The sequence below is a fragment of the Hyperolius riggenbachi genome, chromosome 7, assembly GCF_040937935.1.
Source record: "Hyperolius riggenbachi isolate aHypRig1 chromosome 7, aHypRig1.pri, whole genome shotgun sequence".
NCBI lineage: Eukaryota > Metazoa > Chordata > Amphibia > Anura > Hyperoliidae > Hyperolius > Hyperolius riggenbachi.
In genome coordinates, this window is record NC_090652.1 from 214,375,923 (window position 1) to 214,393,068 (window position 17,146).

The following is a 17,146-nucleotide window of genomic DNA, read 5'->3' on the forward strand; positions in this document are numbered from 1 at the left end:
TGTGACTGTTGTCTGGAGCTTTTGAGTTTAACATATAGCCTTGTGTGACTTGGGGGTGCTCTCTCAAAGACATGAAATGGGTGCATGGCCTGTGGGCAGAGCTGTGGAGTTGGTACAAAAATAACCCCACTCCTCAGTTTATGAAACCACTGATTCAGACTACCCAAAATTACTCCGACTCGGACTCCTCGACTCCTTAGTCTGATACTTACCAGAACTGTGCAGTTGGTACAAAAATCATCCGACGTTTATGAAACCACCGGCTCTCACTTCAGGTACCCAAATTGCTTAGACTGAGTCCTCGACTCAGACTCCACAACCCTACCTGTGAGTGCCTTTGGTAGTTAAAAATCGCATTTCTGGCCATCAAAAGGTTTAATTTCTCTTTATACCTTTACAAACCCCCAAAACTAGCAAATTCTAATATCAACCATACTCTCATGCTGAACAATTTATTAAATCCTAAAATGCTGTCCTTATAGTAGATTTTTGGCATAAAAAAAAAAGTTCTGATGAGCATAGTGCCAACAAACGGCTCCTCTCCTGGCATATTTGGTGAAGGCAACCAACAAAACCCCCCAAAAAACACCCTTTGTGTCCAATGCTGACATTCTGCTCAAGCTTAAGACTATCACATACTCAAAACTGGCAAGCAACAGAACTACACTTTGCCAAACAGTCTATGCTGCACTAGTGCAGAGGTTCTGCTAGGGAAAGTATAATTTAGGCAGAGAAGCCATATTATCCTGGGAAAAAGGTGCAAAGAGGATGCGAATTAAAGACACATGAGCTAAAACTTCCTTCACCGAGTAGCACAATAAGGCGGTGCAGAGTCTAAAAGGAAAGGGGATTGAGTAGGGTAAGTACTTTTTTTATTTTTTTTTATTTAAACATTAACTTACTCTAACAGCAGTTCGCTAGTAGATATCTGAAGACACGCAACAAACAATATGACTTCAGTACCACTTTAATTATTAAGGGTGCATAGACACAACCAATTTTGATTGGCTAATGACTAATCAATCTTATCAACTCCATGTAGCATGGGAGCCAACACAATCTGTCCATAGTATTCAAAAACTGTTGGCCCTCATACTGCCTGGAAGTGGAATAATTGGTCTGTGTATGCACCCTTATGCAGTTCTGTTTATAAAACTCAATGAGCTGTAAAAAAAGAGCATCCTTGACCCATGATTAACACATTGCATTTTCTAGTTTAAATAAAAATCCACCCCAAAATTTGTTTTTTGAAACCCCACCTTCATCTCAGGCAGCCATTCGAGCCTTGTTTCCCCACTTACTTTTCCTTCATTACACGCTCAGCTGAGAGGTCATCAGCTTTCTTCGGCTTGGTCTTTGTCCCAGATTCAAATGGCAAAGCAGTCATCACCACTCCAGATCGGTTAGAGCCAGGTATTGATGGGGGGACAGAGGAAGATCGGCCACGCAATTCATTTGCAACCTTCACCGTATCAAACACCCGCTTTGGCTGTTGTCTAGAGACACAAAAAAAAAAAAAAAAAAAAAAAAAAGTTTAAACTTCAGAAAATATTGTTACTCAGTATGTAAGAGACTTTGGCCTCTACATTATGATTTGTATGACTTTTCCCTATTTTGCCTAGCGCAATAGCTACAAACTCACAGTGAAGCAGTTTTTCCAGACTCATACCAATACCCTGAGAAATGCATAAAACCTGCTAATTATTTTAGCATTCTGCAGGTGCTGCTAGTAGTAAGGGATCACATTCCACTCAATCTGCAGAGCACACAATACACATAGCTACTAAGGGCTCGTTTCCACTATCGCGAATCCGCATGCGTCCAATGCATGCAGATTCGCACGTGGTATGCAAGTGAATGGGCCTGTTTCCACTGTTGCGTTGGTGATGTGCATTTTTTTGAGCGGTGAAAAAACGCACAAAAGAGCCAACGAATTCGCCTGAGAGTGGAATGCATGCGAATCGCATGCAATGTATTTAATAGAGAAATCGCATGCGTTTTCCCCATGCGTTTTTTGCCGCGAATTCGCATAGGTACCGATGTAAATTCACACAGGCAGTGACATGGTTAAAATCGCATATACCCTCACCTATGCGAATTCGCATGTGAATTCGCGGCAAAAGACGCACGGGGAATCGCATCCGCATGCGATTTCATCAGCGGTGGAATCCAGGCGATTCCGCACCGCAATAGTGAAAACGAGCCCTAAATTCTCATTGACTAAAAAAAAGAGTAAACAAAGTGGGTTCTCCTATACGGAGCTACTATATTCTCATTGACTAAAAAGAGTAAAAGTGGGTTCTCCTATACGTACAACAAATCTAATCACATGACTAATGAAACAGTTGTAGTCATTCTTTGTGTTTCTATGATCAGGTGAAGCTACATTTCTAGCAGAGATTTTACTGCTCAAATTAAAATAAAAAACTATTTAGAAGGACATTATAGTCCTACTCCAGGCAGAAATATTTCCCAGGTCCTGCACAAGCACCATTTTTTCCCCATTTCGTGGGCAATAAAATGCAAGGGCAGCTTTCAGAGCAGATAAACTGTACTTTGGGAATGTGTAATTTGTAAACAGACAATATTACTTGTGCACACAAGCAACTAATAACTGTATGGGTAAAAAGTAGGAAAACATTTTTTATTGAAGGTTATGTCAGCGTTTCAGACCACTCTAAAGGAGTCATCAAGCAACTTAAATACAGCCCATTGACTTACCTGGGGCTTCCTCCAGCCGCTTGCAGCTGACTGTCCCACGCAGACAGCTGTTTGTAGTCGCCCGGCCTGGGTCCCCTTCACAATGCAGAGGACAACCTCGTGGTCGTCCTTACTGTGCATGCGCGAAGCGTCCCTGTCAACCAAGCCCACGTTCTGTGGAATGGAGCTGTCTGGAGGAAGCCCCAGGTAAGTAAATGGGCTGAATTTAAGTTTGCCTGATGACTCCTTTAAAGCAATATATTATTTATTTAATTCACTATAGGGTCACTTACACGTGACCAGTATTCTGAAAGGTTCGTTTGATAATAATCAGAATATATCTTACTTTCTCTCCACAAAGCATGTATCTTCCTCCATGCTCAGCTCTCTCCTCATGGTACCTTCAATCTCAGCAGCCAATGAATCCTGAAAGACAATATTTTTTAAAGGGAATGTATATTTTTTTGTTAAAAAAAACTAACAATTTTCTAAACCCTTTCATTTAAAATCATAAATATTTTATATTTTTTGTATACAGACAACAGGAGAGTAGTAAGAAAATTTAAAAATATGATAAGAAAATAAGTCAATGCAGCCTACACCTGTGAGATGTAGGGTGCATACATGCATTCAATTTTTGAATGGCCAACGATTGGTCATTTTACCACTTCCATGTAGTATGAGAGCATACCTGCAAAGTCTGTTCACAGTATTCAAAATCTATTAGCCCTCATACTACAGAGGTGGTAAAATTGGCCAGTGATTGGCCAGTCAAAATTGAATGCGTGTATGCACCCTTCGTTCTCTCACACTGCCAGCTGACTCACAAGGAAGCATGGCCTTCTTGCCCTGGTTTTATTTGTAACCAAGTAATTGGATCATCAGTCTGTCTTATTCTGGAAATACACGAGTTTTTTCTGCAGATTTATTGGCCGATCGATTTTCCGATTGTTTTTCCTGATCAATATCCATTCACTTCTATGAAGAAAATCGATCAGATTGGACCTGTCGGACATTATCTATCGTGCCATCTGCCAAAAAGCTCATCGTGTATTACCAGCATAAGTTACTCAGTACTACAGATGACGGTTTTAAGCATGCTGGCCTTTCTTACTGGAAAACCTAGAAAGGAAAAATTGGAATGTTTGTTTTACTTATTTATATTTAATTTTAAATTAAACAATTTTACAGTTTATAAGCAAAAAAATATAAATAGGAAATGGTTAAAACATTGAAAAACACAATGACTTGGTGTTCCTGTAGAAACTTAGGTTATTGCTCATTGAAAACAATTTGGTTGTCTTTATGCATCACGGCATACTCACCACAGGGAAAACACTGTATGACTGAGGCCTCCTCAGAAGAGCTGAAGGACTGGCTTTACAACGCATGGTCTTCAGTTCATCCTGAGTTTCCTGCAGAATCCCCTGACATTCTGCATTACGATCTTGTACTTCATGAAGCTGTATTCAACATACAGGAGAGAATGATGTAAATAAAATATACCATATGAGAGCTACATAAGCTATTATATAATTTACTAGACCCTTTTATATGTTAATCTACTTTCAGCTAGGATTGCCCAGACACAAAAGAGGACTCGGAATATCCTACTGGGTAAATGGCGCAGGCAAAATTATCCTTTCAGTTTGAGGTATTCATCTGCAGACACACTAAAGACAGCCATACACACACACAGTGGTCCCAAATGATCATTTTCTCTTGGTTAGGAACCAATGGAGTAATCAATTCTGTCCATATGCTGTAAAATTATTTTCAATAGATTCCAGCAAGGAATTTATTGAAAAATTGATCAAACTGCAGCACTGCACTGTTCTCATGCAGTGTAACAATATAGGCTACCAAACGACCAAAGTCTTTTATCTGGTCTGGCCAACACTTCTGACTGATTTTAGTAAAAAATAAATAAATAATTCGGAAATTGATTGATGGAGCATTATTGTGCCATGAATTCACAGAAGATTTGAATCTTCTGAGCATCAAAACGGGAAAAGCAATGTGTGTATAGCCTGTTTAAGCTTCTAGGTTCATTCGGGTGGTCAATCACCAAACCTAACAGCAATAATTATCTGTTCAAGTTCAAACCGTGACAAAGCACTACTGAGTATTTATGCTGTACACCAGAGATCATAAATATAGCTCTGTGCTCAAATACGGTAAGTTCTACAATTTAAAAGGATTTAGCAGAAAGAACAAAAAAACAAAACATTGTTGCATTTAATAATATGCACCATTAATTGTTCGAAAGGACAAACAGCCTAACCCCATTCCAATTTTACAAAAAAAAAAAAAAAGTGCAGCTCACATTCCACTAACTGGGCAAAAAAAAAGTTAAAATGATAATAATCTCATTCGTGTGTGTGTAATCTTAAGCGATCATCAGCATGTCCCAGATATACACAGCAGGTCAGAACCAAGAAAAAACAAACAATGTAATGGTGTGTGAGTTGTGTGACCCATGCTGTACAGAATGTTGAATCCTTTGGTTGTAGTCCACAAAAGAGTAAACATAGGAGATGGTGCACAATATGGAGTTAAATCGCAATCCTTTTGTGTTGAACATTGTGAAGGAGGGCTATCGCCTAAAATTTTCAGTTCGGCCTCCACCCAAATATTTATAAACAGGTTCCCCAGGGGCGTACGTATTATGGCACCGCCGCTGAGCTGTGCGCAGGGAGACCCAAATGACCTGCGCCCAAGGTTGGATGGTGAATCATCCTAAGTCAGCACTTCACGATTTATAAAGAAAATGCCACAGCAGGGGCCTTCCTCAACAAGCAGGGAGGAACTAGGGCCCACATGCAGATCACTTTTTCTCCTGAGTTTCCTCCTAGGTGATATTCTCAAACCTTGTCAATAAGCTTTTTTAAACCACCAGCAAGCAAGAAAAAGCTCAGTGTTTTTGAAAGTACTTTTCACCAACTTTTTCAGTTGCAAATTGTTGGAAATAATTTTTCATCTTCTCTTTAAAAAAAAATAAAAAAAATTAATGTTTTCTAGGAGAAAACGTTAGTTGTATATGGGCCCAGGTCTCCAATGTTGAGGTCCCTGTTCACGGAAATCATTTTCCACTTCATTGGAACTTCCACTTCTTTGGGGATAGATGCATAGAGCTTTGACCTAGCCTATGCCTTCCCCGCTCTGAATCTTCTACCCCAGGTGCTGCGGAAGATTCAGGGGTGAGGGGGCCAGAATTCTCATTAAAGCACCCTTGTGCCCAAGAGGCTGTGGTTTGTGGAACTTTGGCGTTTAGCAGAGCAGCCCCCTTTGTTCTTTCTGAGAGACAGGATCTACTCCTGCAGGGTCCTCTTGTTCATCCCAGTCTGCAGATACTCAAGTTAGCTGGTCGGATCTTAAAAGGATAATTTTGAAAGGAAACAGTCTTTCTGACAGTCACCAATACTCTCATAGCTTATTGTAAGCCAGTTACGCAGAAAATCTAAAGAAAGGTATGAAAGGTTTAAAGCTCATGGTGTACTTCACATACTAGACCACTGAACCTATTGAGCTCTGTTTTGGAGTTTCTCCAAGATGGGCTATAGAAATATCTTTCGCTAAGTACTAAAAGTAAAATTACAGTGTTCAGCTCTCTTGAATACATAAAAAAAAAAACTCAGACAAACCAGACTGAAAGGTAATAAAGGATGGAATCTGTACAAGTACAGCAATACAATCCTTGCAAAGCCAAAACAAGTGTTTACGCTTCAAATAGAAAATTCTTATTTCTACGAAAGGTGTTAAAGGGGAACTTCAGCCTAAACAAACATACTGTTATTAAGTTACATTCGTTATGTTAATTAGAATAGATAGGCAATATAATCTTTTACCCACCCTGTTTTAAAAGAACAGGCAAATGTTTGTGATTCATGGGGGCAGCCATCTTTTTGGTTGAAAGGAGGTGACAGGGAGCATGAGATACAGTTCCAACTGTCAGGTGTCCTGATAACCCCTCCCAGCTGCACGCGCTAGGCTTCAAATGTCAAATTCAAAATGTAAAAATAAAAAAAAAATTTGCACCAAAACAGCAGAACAAGAACATCAGAAATCCCATCATGCTTTGCACAGCATAAGGGGAAAACTGCCAGGGCAGTTTTCTTCTGTGCAGCTAAAAATGAGGCTTGTATAAGAGAAACAGAGTTCTGATGCTGTGAAACTGTTAAAGAAACACCAGGCCTTTTCAGTGCTGCTGAGTCGATTTTTAGTCTGGAGGTTCACTTTAAACTTACTTCAGCAGTAAGCTGTCTCTGTGCTTCTTTGGATGCTTGTAAATGAATTCTCAGCTCCTCCTTTTCTATTGCACTCTGTTGAATATAGTAGAGACAGTTTGAAAGTTATATATAGTACATTGTAAAGCCATCCCTGTCACATCTGCTCCAGCATCTTCTATGTGTCTTTAATATACTTTAGAAAAGTTCCACTTTAAGCAATTAACTGCGGCTACCTAAAACATTTAAATATGTGCTTCCAGGTTATGTCAGATGCATTGTGATAACACTGGTGATCTTTTCAATCATGTTCCTGGCACAAAAAAAAAAAAAAAAAAAAAAAAAAAAGCACTTTGTTCCTCCCACTTGTCTGGTCTGTAGGATCAGTCTGAATAAACATTTTCTGAATAAGGTCTTAAGGTGCCTATTAATGGTGCATTTTTTTTGCAAATGATCGTATTTTCTATAAGACGATTCAGATTTGAAGAAGAGATCGTATTCAAATTATCCACGGAATTGAAGAATCCAACTTGTTGCAATCTAAACCAGTTGCAATCATATCTATGAAAAATGCATCACATATTTTTCTATTAATTAAACCTGTAAAAAGAAAGAAAATTAGAAACTTACCTTGGCTTCCCCTGTCGTCCTCACCCAGCCCCATTCCAGCCCTGGCAGACCATACCCCCCCCCCCCCCCAATAACATTTGCTGCAGCACACCAGCGGCTTCCTGACTGATCGGGTTTGCTTTACTGCGAAGACAGCTCGCGCCTGTACAGTGGAGTGGACCCCATCGGGTTCGGCTATTTCCACTCGAGCGGAAAGCCACTTTTGGGGGTCCCAGCAGTAGATCACCTCAGCTGAGGAGGCCAGAGGAAGCTTCCTTAGGATCCAGAGGCTCCCCCTAGCTGAGGTAAGAACTCCCTAGGGGCTGTTTTTTCCCTTCAGGTAAACTTTAAGTAACCAATCGATGTGACTGGTCAGAATCCATTGGACCCACCAGCTTCCATACAAAACTACCAGAGAAAGTTGATTTAAATTACAATCATTCACTAAAAATTGTACCATTAATGAGCATCTTTAAAAAGGACAACTAGAGAGAAGAATATGGATATTAATTTCCTTTTAAACAATACCAGTTGCCTAGCAGTTCTGCTAATCTCTTTGCGCCTAAGACAAGCATGCAGCGAATCCAGTCAAACTGCAGTCAGACATCTTGTGTCCATGCTTATTCACGGTCGACTAAAAGTATTAGAGGCAGAGGATCAGCAGGTCAGCCAGGCAATTTGCATGGTTTTAAAGGAGATAAATATGGAAGCCTCCTTATCACCCTCACTTCACTTGTCTTTTAAGGATATCAAAGTTCAAATTTAGCTACCCAGTTCGGTTATAGTAAAATTCTAAAAAGACTGTGGAGAACTGCACAAACAAGTCTTCAGAGAATGTTTACATGTTTCTAAGTGGCACAGCAAGACCTAGAAGCACTCACCAACTTCTTTGTGCTATGAGGAACAAACTGCTAGACTTCCTATTCAGGTATGAATAAATATGCATTATGGGAATAAATGGAAGTACTCATACACCCACCTCTTTCAGCTTGTGCTGAAGCTCAACCATCTGGGAGAGCATAGTGGAGATCTGCTCCTGGTACTGCACAATCTCATCAGATTTATAGGAAAGCTCTTCAGTGAGTTTACCAATCTGGGCATTTGATTCTCCTGAAATGACAGTTAAACATTGAAAACGTACAACTTAAGAAAGTGAGACGATTAAGGGGAGGCAGCAGTGAGTGCCTGATTTCCATTATTTAAATGCTGCACACAGAAACCTCTAAAAATGAAGCAAAACAACTTAATCTATACATTTGAGGGTAGGTCTTCAAAGCAACATTGCGTTCCAATTAATTAGCAGTGCTATTATAAAAAAACAAAACAAAAAAATGTTCCTAAGTCTTGATGTCACCTACCCCAATGGAACGGGAATGTCGATTTGATTGTTCTCCATTAACCTTGCATAGTGTGGGGGGTGACATAGGGGTAAGCCTACACTCACTTCCATAATGCAACATTGCAGGCACTTTGGATGACTGCAGAAACTGACACTTAGCATTTACTCCTATTGCGATTAGTATTTCTAATTATGGGTCTATTTGTGGGTTGCGTTTTTTTTTTTTTTTTTTTAATAAGGCAGATTTCCCAATATTTGTGTATTTAGACCCTCCCGATGATGCTGAGGCAAGGTACCAGGTTGGTCCTGCTGGGAGCATATAAGCCCCCTCCCTCTACCTCTGCAGGACTCTCCTGAAAGGAAAGGAAGGACTCATATAGCAGAGCACCGCACAGTAGAGAGGGGTTCTCAAATCCCAACACCCCCCTTCTCCCACAGCTAACATATTCAGAAGGCGGGAGCTGGTTGCCAACTGACACATGTCAACCAGCATATGGCGTTACACTACATCAGACAAAAATGACGACATCTGAAAAATAAAGTACAGTACATTTAATATTCATTACAGTATTAATATGCATCACAGGTCTGTAATGTGATTTTTTTTTTTTTCGAATTCGGGTCCACTCAAATTAACTAATTAGTATGGGAGGCTGCCTACAAGTAAGGCTTATACTTCGTTAAATGTTTTAAGCCCTATTTAGATCTGAGAAGAGAGATCACCATTATCAGTTGTTATAGATTGACAAAGTTTACCCCAACCAAAACTCCATCATTATACAGAATTCCTTTAGACTGAATTCCAGACATGGATTTTAAATGAGTTTTTTGCAGGAGGTGCAACCCCCTCCAAGTTTTTTGGTTTCTTAAAAATTACAAAAGAATTAGCGCATTTTTCAGACCATAAAACACACTGTTTTCCTCCAAAAGTGTGGGGGAAAAGTAAGTGAGTCTTATGGTCCAAAGGTGCTGCTGTCAACAGGGGCATTTATGTCTCCAGTGTCTCTTTCGTCCCCGTGTCTCTCTTGTCCCCATGTCCCCCAGTAGCTCTCGTCCCCCCAGTGTGTCTTATCCCAGTGTCCTCCGGTGCCTCTTTTGTCCTAGCGTCCATCCTCCAGTAGGTGACATACTTACTAAGGCAAGCTTTGAGTCCCGCGATGAGCTGCCGAGCAGAGACAATGCAGGTATTCCCTCCTTGTGCCTGCAGCATCTCCAGCTTACCGGGTCTTGCTTCTATGCCAGAGCTGGGGCACTGTGGGGACAACGTCTAATCACCATCATCTACTGTTCTCTTAGGATCTGACCAAGAGCCCTGGTCCCACCCTCAGAACATGGGGACAAGAGAGACACGGGGACAAAAGAGGCACCGGGGGATAAGAGACACTGGTGCGACAAAAGAGGCACAGGAACACAGGGACAAAAGAGGCACACTGGGGGACAAGAGAGGCACTGGGGGACGCAGTGGACACAGGGGTACGTGGAGGACTCCGATGGACAGAAGTGGCACCAGGGGCAAAAGGACACAGGGGGAAAAGTTTAGTTTATTTTTTTACCCTGGTTTTTGTCCTCTAAACCTAGGTGCAATTCGCTTCAGGAGTCCTATAAGCTTTGTGACCGCCTGTCCCCAGAAATGGGCATTTCTCACCAGAAAGCACTTGACTAGTTCACATTACACAACCCCAATTTAAATTCTATATGCAGGGTACTTGCGAAAATTTTATTTTATTTATGTTTGTTTAGTTGCTTCATCAATGAATACAGGGAGATATACTGTAACCATCATACGGGTGTATTGATTTCCAGCTGCAGTCATTTCAATTTTTAACACTTACGAATTTCTTTCACACAGTCAATGACCAGTTGTTGTTCTTTTTCTTCATAAGTTATTGTTTCTGTTTTGAGATGTGTAGCCTTAAACGACAAGAGAAAAATAAATATTCATGTGTAACTTTATTTCCAATCTGACGAAAAAAGAGCAAAGAATGAAAGTGGTTTGTATGATTGAAAAGAGTAGGAGTTAAACACCGCACTGCCTCTGGATGCACACCCTACATATTGCCCCTCCCCTTATTTCCTCCCTACTGTTTTAGACATTAATAGACTTTAAGCTTGCAAGGGCAGTGTCCCAAGATCCCTAGTGGTCAGACTGCAAATTGCCTTCCAATCGGTTTCAGCACACAGACCATGCAAGCTGTGGGCGTGATCTTTGCGCAGAAACCGACGGAAATTTGGGCAGCAGCCCGACCAGAAGGGAGCCGGTGAGGTATGGTGATTACAACTTACACACTATTTCAGGGTATCTGCCACCACCACTGGTATGGGCCAGTGGACCCGACTGACTGACTGACTGGTCCTGCAAATGAAAACGGTTAAACACACTCTATTCTGTCTGGCTAGCAACATCACAATAGTAGCGTCTCTTCAGAAGTCTGGACTCCGTTTGTGCGGCTGAATAGCAGGGTAGCTGAATAAACAAAGGACGTTTGAACGTCGTTTATTGAAAAGCAATATAAATAATATATACATACAATCATTAAAATCAACAATTATTGAGACATTAATAGCGCAGTATGAAAAGAAAAGGAAAAAAAATACTTAGATCATGGAAGATGTTCTTTTGTGGGAAAATCATCAAGTCCTTGGTTTCAAGTTCCGCAAAGTTCTTTGTTTCAGAGCAAAATTCAAAGTTCAGCAAGATGGCCGCCAACCATGTGTCCTCTGGCTGGCAGCAGACCGCTCTCATACAGATGGAATTTGGAGGACTGAGAGAAGAGCCCCTCGCAGATACTTTTAATGAAGCTGGTTTGGGGGTGTGGCAATGCCGGCCCCCTCTAAATTACCCACCAATGACGGTTAATTCCCTCTGAGAGATTTTAGGTTTAAACTTATAAAATGCTGTAACTTACAAACGATACAAGTCATATTTAAGTGGATAACCGATTCATACTTGCCGGAAAATACAGATTAATATGACAGACATGGCTAGTGCAGCGGACCCAGTTCTTGAGAAGGGTCATACCTCAATAACCGGACGGGCTTTCGCGATGAATTTCATATCAGCAAGATGGCCAGATTTTACCGAATAAGACTATATGAATTTTATAGCTGTGCGATGTACAGTCGCCATATAATCAACAAGAAACCATACATCAAATGCCTTCCGGTCTGCCCTGGTCGGTGCCGGAGAGTCTGGATTTCTCAGGGCCCCCCGGGGAGCAAGCTTCCTAACCCTTTTCATGGAGACATCTGGCTGTAGGGGGAATGAGCTGGTCTGGTTTTAAAAACACAAAAGTCGTTTTCTGATTGCTTGCACGACTGCACAGATCCGACAGAGAGCGATCAGGAAATCGACTGAATTCTCCAGATTCACCTGCGTTTCTCACGGCTGTTTCATGACAGGTAGTGCTTCATGGTCCTTTTGTTTCTTGTAATATGCTGCTGGACTTTGATCTGAGTCAGTCCTTAGCCTTTATATCTCATCATCTCATCTCTGTACCCCAAGAAGTAACAGTTCTTTTCAGTGGTGTAACTAAAATTCATGGGGCCCTCAGTGAAACTAATGGGACTCTCCCAATGTTCACACCCTTTCCTTTGCCTCCCCTTGGTGCCCTTCACGGCCTTGAGGCCCATCTCACAAGGGTCATGAAACAAGTGTGGCCATCATGATCCTCACACACATAACAAGCATAGCCTATCAGAGGAAGGGAAGGTTAGTAGTTGGGGCTCTTCTGCAATTGCAGGAATGGTTACCCTCTTGTTACACCCCTGGTTCTCTTATAAAAACAAAATCTCTAGCTGGACTGCCCTGAACTTTGTCTTGCACAGACAACTACTAAATGTTAACAATTTTTTTTTATTGTAAGTATTAAGTATTTTTTGTAAGTATATTAATAGTTCACAGCTAGTGAGGAAACTATGTCACAGAGTTGCCAATAGTCAGACAGGAACTCTACCGCTGCTTAGCTTGTAGACTATTCTCTCTTCGCCACGCTCCCTATACTGAACATGATTGAGTGTGGTGTGAGTGTGTCCAGTAAACCATGGGCAAGCAGACCTTACTCATGTATGCTCAGTATGCAGAAGCTTGAACTCGCACTGGAGCACAGCCACAAGGAGAAAGACTTAAGCAGCAGTGGTGGGCTCAAAAATCCCTGAAACTTCTGGACCATCCAGGAGCTACCCACTAGGTAAGTATTTAACATTTTGTTCCTCACAGGTTTGCATTAAGCTGCACTCATAAATATGTATTAGTACAGCAGCCCCACCTGTGGCTAAACACAGACTATCTTGACAGGAAACCTCAGCAAGGATTACACAGCCAGATTCAGCCTAGAACGTCTGTGCCAATGATAACAAACTGTTTCTAAAAATAGCCTTCTAGTCATCCACATTGTGTGAACATAAGGCTTATGCAAATGTTTATACAATAGACAACAATTTCGCACAGCAAAAAAACAACCCAAAACTCTTAAAGGACAACTGACCTAGGAGAGATATGGAGGCTGCCATATTTATTTCCTATTAAACATTGCAGGGTGCTGCCTGGCTGTCCTGCTGATACTCTGCCTCTAATACTTTTAGCCATAGACCCTAAACAAGCATTCAGATCAGATGTTTGACTTAAGTTTGCCCGCATTTCCCGCATGCTTGTTTCAGGTTGTACGATTCAGACACTACTGATGCATTAACAGACAACCGGTATGGTTTAAAAGGAAATAAATATGGCAGCCTCCATATCCCTCTCAAGTCAGTTCTTTAAACCAGATTCTGGTGCTAGTTTAGAGACTTGTAAAAAAGAGAAAAAAAAGATTGCACCCCACACACCTTGCCACCAAGTAGCACCTGTTAAAAAGTTTCTCACCAACATAACTTGCTTGTGATCCAGACTATCCCTCCCCAATGTCCTGGACATGTTAAAGCTTAGACTATTTTCACAAGGACTCTGGACACAAATCTTTGGGTGCACATTTTTTCACACACCATTACAAAATAGAGATTTGGATATCAATTAAGTGATGTAAGTGACGAAACTATAGTTCCATGTTAAAGCGGTCAGTTTAGTATTGTACTTGTAAACAAACTGTTTCTAGGTTGTAGATAAAGGCTACGCCAAATGCTTGTGATATCTATTAGATAAAAAGCATTGAAACTATTCTGTGGAAACCAATGCTGTAACACAATCAGCTCTCATAAATAACTGCTTGCTTAAAGGGAAACACAGATGTTATTAAAGGGCAACTATCAAAATAACACTTTTTCTATTAACCCAATCAATAAATAGTACAGGAATTGTAATAAGTGACAAGGCAGGTAAAACCGATTTATTTTGCCGCCCCTCCCCCATACATTACCTCAAACATGCTCTATCATTACCACACCAACAGCATTGGCCCGGTGAGTCAGTCAGGGGACGCAACCCTTTATAGAGATCCCAGAGATCAGTGGACAGCAATTAGGCTATTCAACACAGTGTCATTCCATGTGCAGGTGGATTGACTCACTGGGCCAACCTTGTCTGACTATGGGGGAGCATGTTTGAGGTAATGTATAGGAGGTAGAAAAAAAACTAAACAAAAAAAGCAAAACACTATTTTACACTCATTTTCATTTATTACAATTGCTCCATTATTACCAGCAATTTTATCAATGGGAAAAGTATCCTTTTTATATGCATCCTTTAAAATATCCAGCCACTAATTAGAACTTCCTCTGGTGTACATGTCAACATGAAATTACAAGCATACATAAAATAAAATCGACAAAACAGACTGTTAGGAAGAGAAATGGGAATGTCTTCTAAACAAACAGCGAAATAATTATGTGAAGAAAAAAACCCCAGAGGACTACAGCTTTAGAAATCTTAATTGAATTCCTTTAACATAAAAAAAGCGAATTCATAGACAGAACTGGGACAATACTGCACTCAATGTAGCAAAACACAGAGAGCCAATAGCACATTAAATGTAATTGCTTTTAAGACATCCTGCAATTGTTGTTCACCACTCACTGTACAAAATGTCCAGTGCTTTTATCTGAACCCCATTTGCCACATTCATATTTCTTAATGCAGCACAGACGATATTCTTGCTGTCCTCCTGGAAATCTCCAGGCCTTACAAGAATGGCTCCCAGGGTCCTGAACAGCAGCTTTCTACATACACATCTTGTTACTTAATGTTTTGAGCAGAGTTGCTTTCAGAAAGCCAAGGAACTCTACAGAACAAGAGGACCTGGGCAAACAGAGAACTGCTTTACTGGCTCTTTAAAGAGTAACTGTTAGCCCCCAAATTGAAATTTAAATCTCTTTTGCAATGTTTTATTTAGTATTTAAAGAGAATCTGTATTGTTAAAATCACACAAAAGTAAACATACCAGTGCGTTAGGGGACATCTCCTATTCTCCTCTGTCACAATTTCACCGCTCCCCTCCGCATTAAAAGTGGTTAAAAACAGTTTTAAAAAGTTTGTTTATAAACAAACAAAATGGCCACCAAAACAGGAAGTAGGTTGATGTACAGTATGTCCACACATAGAAAATACATCCATACACAAGCAGGCTGTATACAGCCTTCCTTTTGAATCTCAAGAGATCATTTGTGTGTTTCTTTCCCCCTGCATCTCTCATGCACTGAAGTTTCAGGCTGCTCTTTTCTTCCTGCAAACAGCTTTGCCCTTGTCTGTAATTCCTCACTATGTGAAAGCCCAGCCAGCTCAGAGGACGATTTATCCAGCTTGTAAAAGATGAGAGAAGCTGCTCTAATCTAAATAACACACAAGCAGTGTGCATAGAGGGGCCTGGAAGGGGAGTTCATAGCAGAACCACAACACTGAAGAACTTGGCAGCCTTCCAGACACAGGCTGACAAGTCTGACAAGAGAGAGATAAGTTGATTTATTACAGAGACTGTGATAGTACAAAGTGCTGCAGTAAGCCAGAACACATTAGAAAAGCTTTGGGAACTTGTAGGATGATAAAAAACAGGATGCAATTTTTGTTACGGAGTCTCTTTAAGTGAGCCAAAAAGCCAATGCAGAACTTAAAAATCAATCTAATTTTTTTACTATGTAATCTTTTCCCCCAGCTCCAGACGCAAAGCCGCATATCAGATACTGCTTAGCATGCAGAGCATGCCTATGTCTGGCCGACCCCCCTCTCCCCCCCAGGACCAGGTGCCAATATATTCTCCCCACCAAACAGCTGACCGCTCTGACACAGAGAGAGAGCGGGAGCACTTCCAGCGCCGCCACCGAGTCACATGTGATTCTCTCACATGTGAGAGAGATGCACGGCGGCGGCTGCTCTGCGGTGGCGGCGCTGGAAGTGCTCCCGCTCTCTCTCCGTGTCAGAGCGGTCAGCTGTTTGGTGGGGAGAATATATTGCCACCTGGTCCTGGGGGGGAGAGGGGGGGGTCGGCCAGACATAGGCATGCTCTGCATGCTAAGCAGTATCTGATATGCGGCTTTGCGTCCGGAGCTGGGGGAAAAGATTACATAGTAAAAAAAAATTAGATTGATTTTTAAGTTCTGCATTGGCTTTTTGGCTCACTTAAATACTAAATAAAACATTGCAATAGAGATTTAAATTTCAATTTGGGGGCTAACAGTTACTCTTTAATGCAACCAAATGTGTAAGCCCTATATAGATCTTAGGACACCTACTGTCAAAATCTTAAACTGTTTTTACATTTCAGAAATATTGGATTACCTGGGAGCGCAAAGCAATATTCTCCTCCTCCAGCTCTCGGAGTTTCCCATGTAAATTGTCAAGCTGCTGCAGCCCATGCGTGATGGTGAATGAGTCATTGGACCGCAAAGGAGTGGAACAGCTGGAATCAGTCTCGCTCTCTTCTGAGGCAATAGATACCACCCTAAGCAGGTCATCCTTTTTAACCAATTCATGTTGCAGCTGGTTGACCTATGAAAAAGGTAAAAGGAAGAAGTGTTCAGCTTTGAGTGTTAAGGGGAGAAAAATAGACATACTGCACTATACCGCAAATAAAAAAAAAAAAGAGGCTAAGGACACTATAGCCACTTCAAGTCCGCTGTGTTCTACACCAGGACACTGATCCTGCCCTGAAGAATGGCTAAGACCCGCAAAATGCGTGGTCCTTTTAAGTGTCCAACAAAATTTATATTTTGATACCTTACCCCTTTTTCTAGGTACGACTGATTATTATAACAATCTCCGTCACAACTTTTTGTTGGCGCGCCTACTCCTACCCATCCCAATGTTTTCCCCTAGACAGGGGCTCTTGTCGTGACAGTCAATTAGTAC

General features: G+C 41.1%; 1 protein-coding gene across 5 annotated transcripts in view; it reads right to left on the reverse strand.

Moving 5' to 3' along the window:
* Positions 1–17,146, reverse strand: part of TRAK2 (trafficking kinesin protein 2) — a 94,511-nt gene that overhangs the window by 13,653 nt on the left and 63,712 nt on the right. For 4 of the 5 annotated variants that reach the window (XM_068245152.1, XM_068245155.1, XM_068245153.1 and 1 more), the window contains 7 exons: positions 16,577–16,786; positions 10,707–10,785; positions 8,515–8,645; positions 6,948–7,022; positions 4,026–4,163; positions 3,047–3,126; positions 1,302–1,496 (listed from right to left, as the gene is read on the reverse strand). In XM_068245152.1, the coding sequence (XP_068101253.1) occupies positions 1,302–1,496; positions 3,047–3,126; positions 4,026–4,163; positions 6,948–7,022; positions 8,515–8,645; positions 10,707–10,785; positions 16,577–16,786 (908 nt within the window). The remainder of the gene's footprint in view (positions 1–1,301; positions 1,497–3,046; positions 3,127–4,025; positions 4,164–6,947; positions 7,023–8,514; positions 8,646–10,706; positions 10,786–16,576; positions 16,787–17,146) is intronic. The other variant, XM_068245156.1, reaches the window with a different exon arrangement.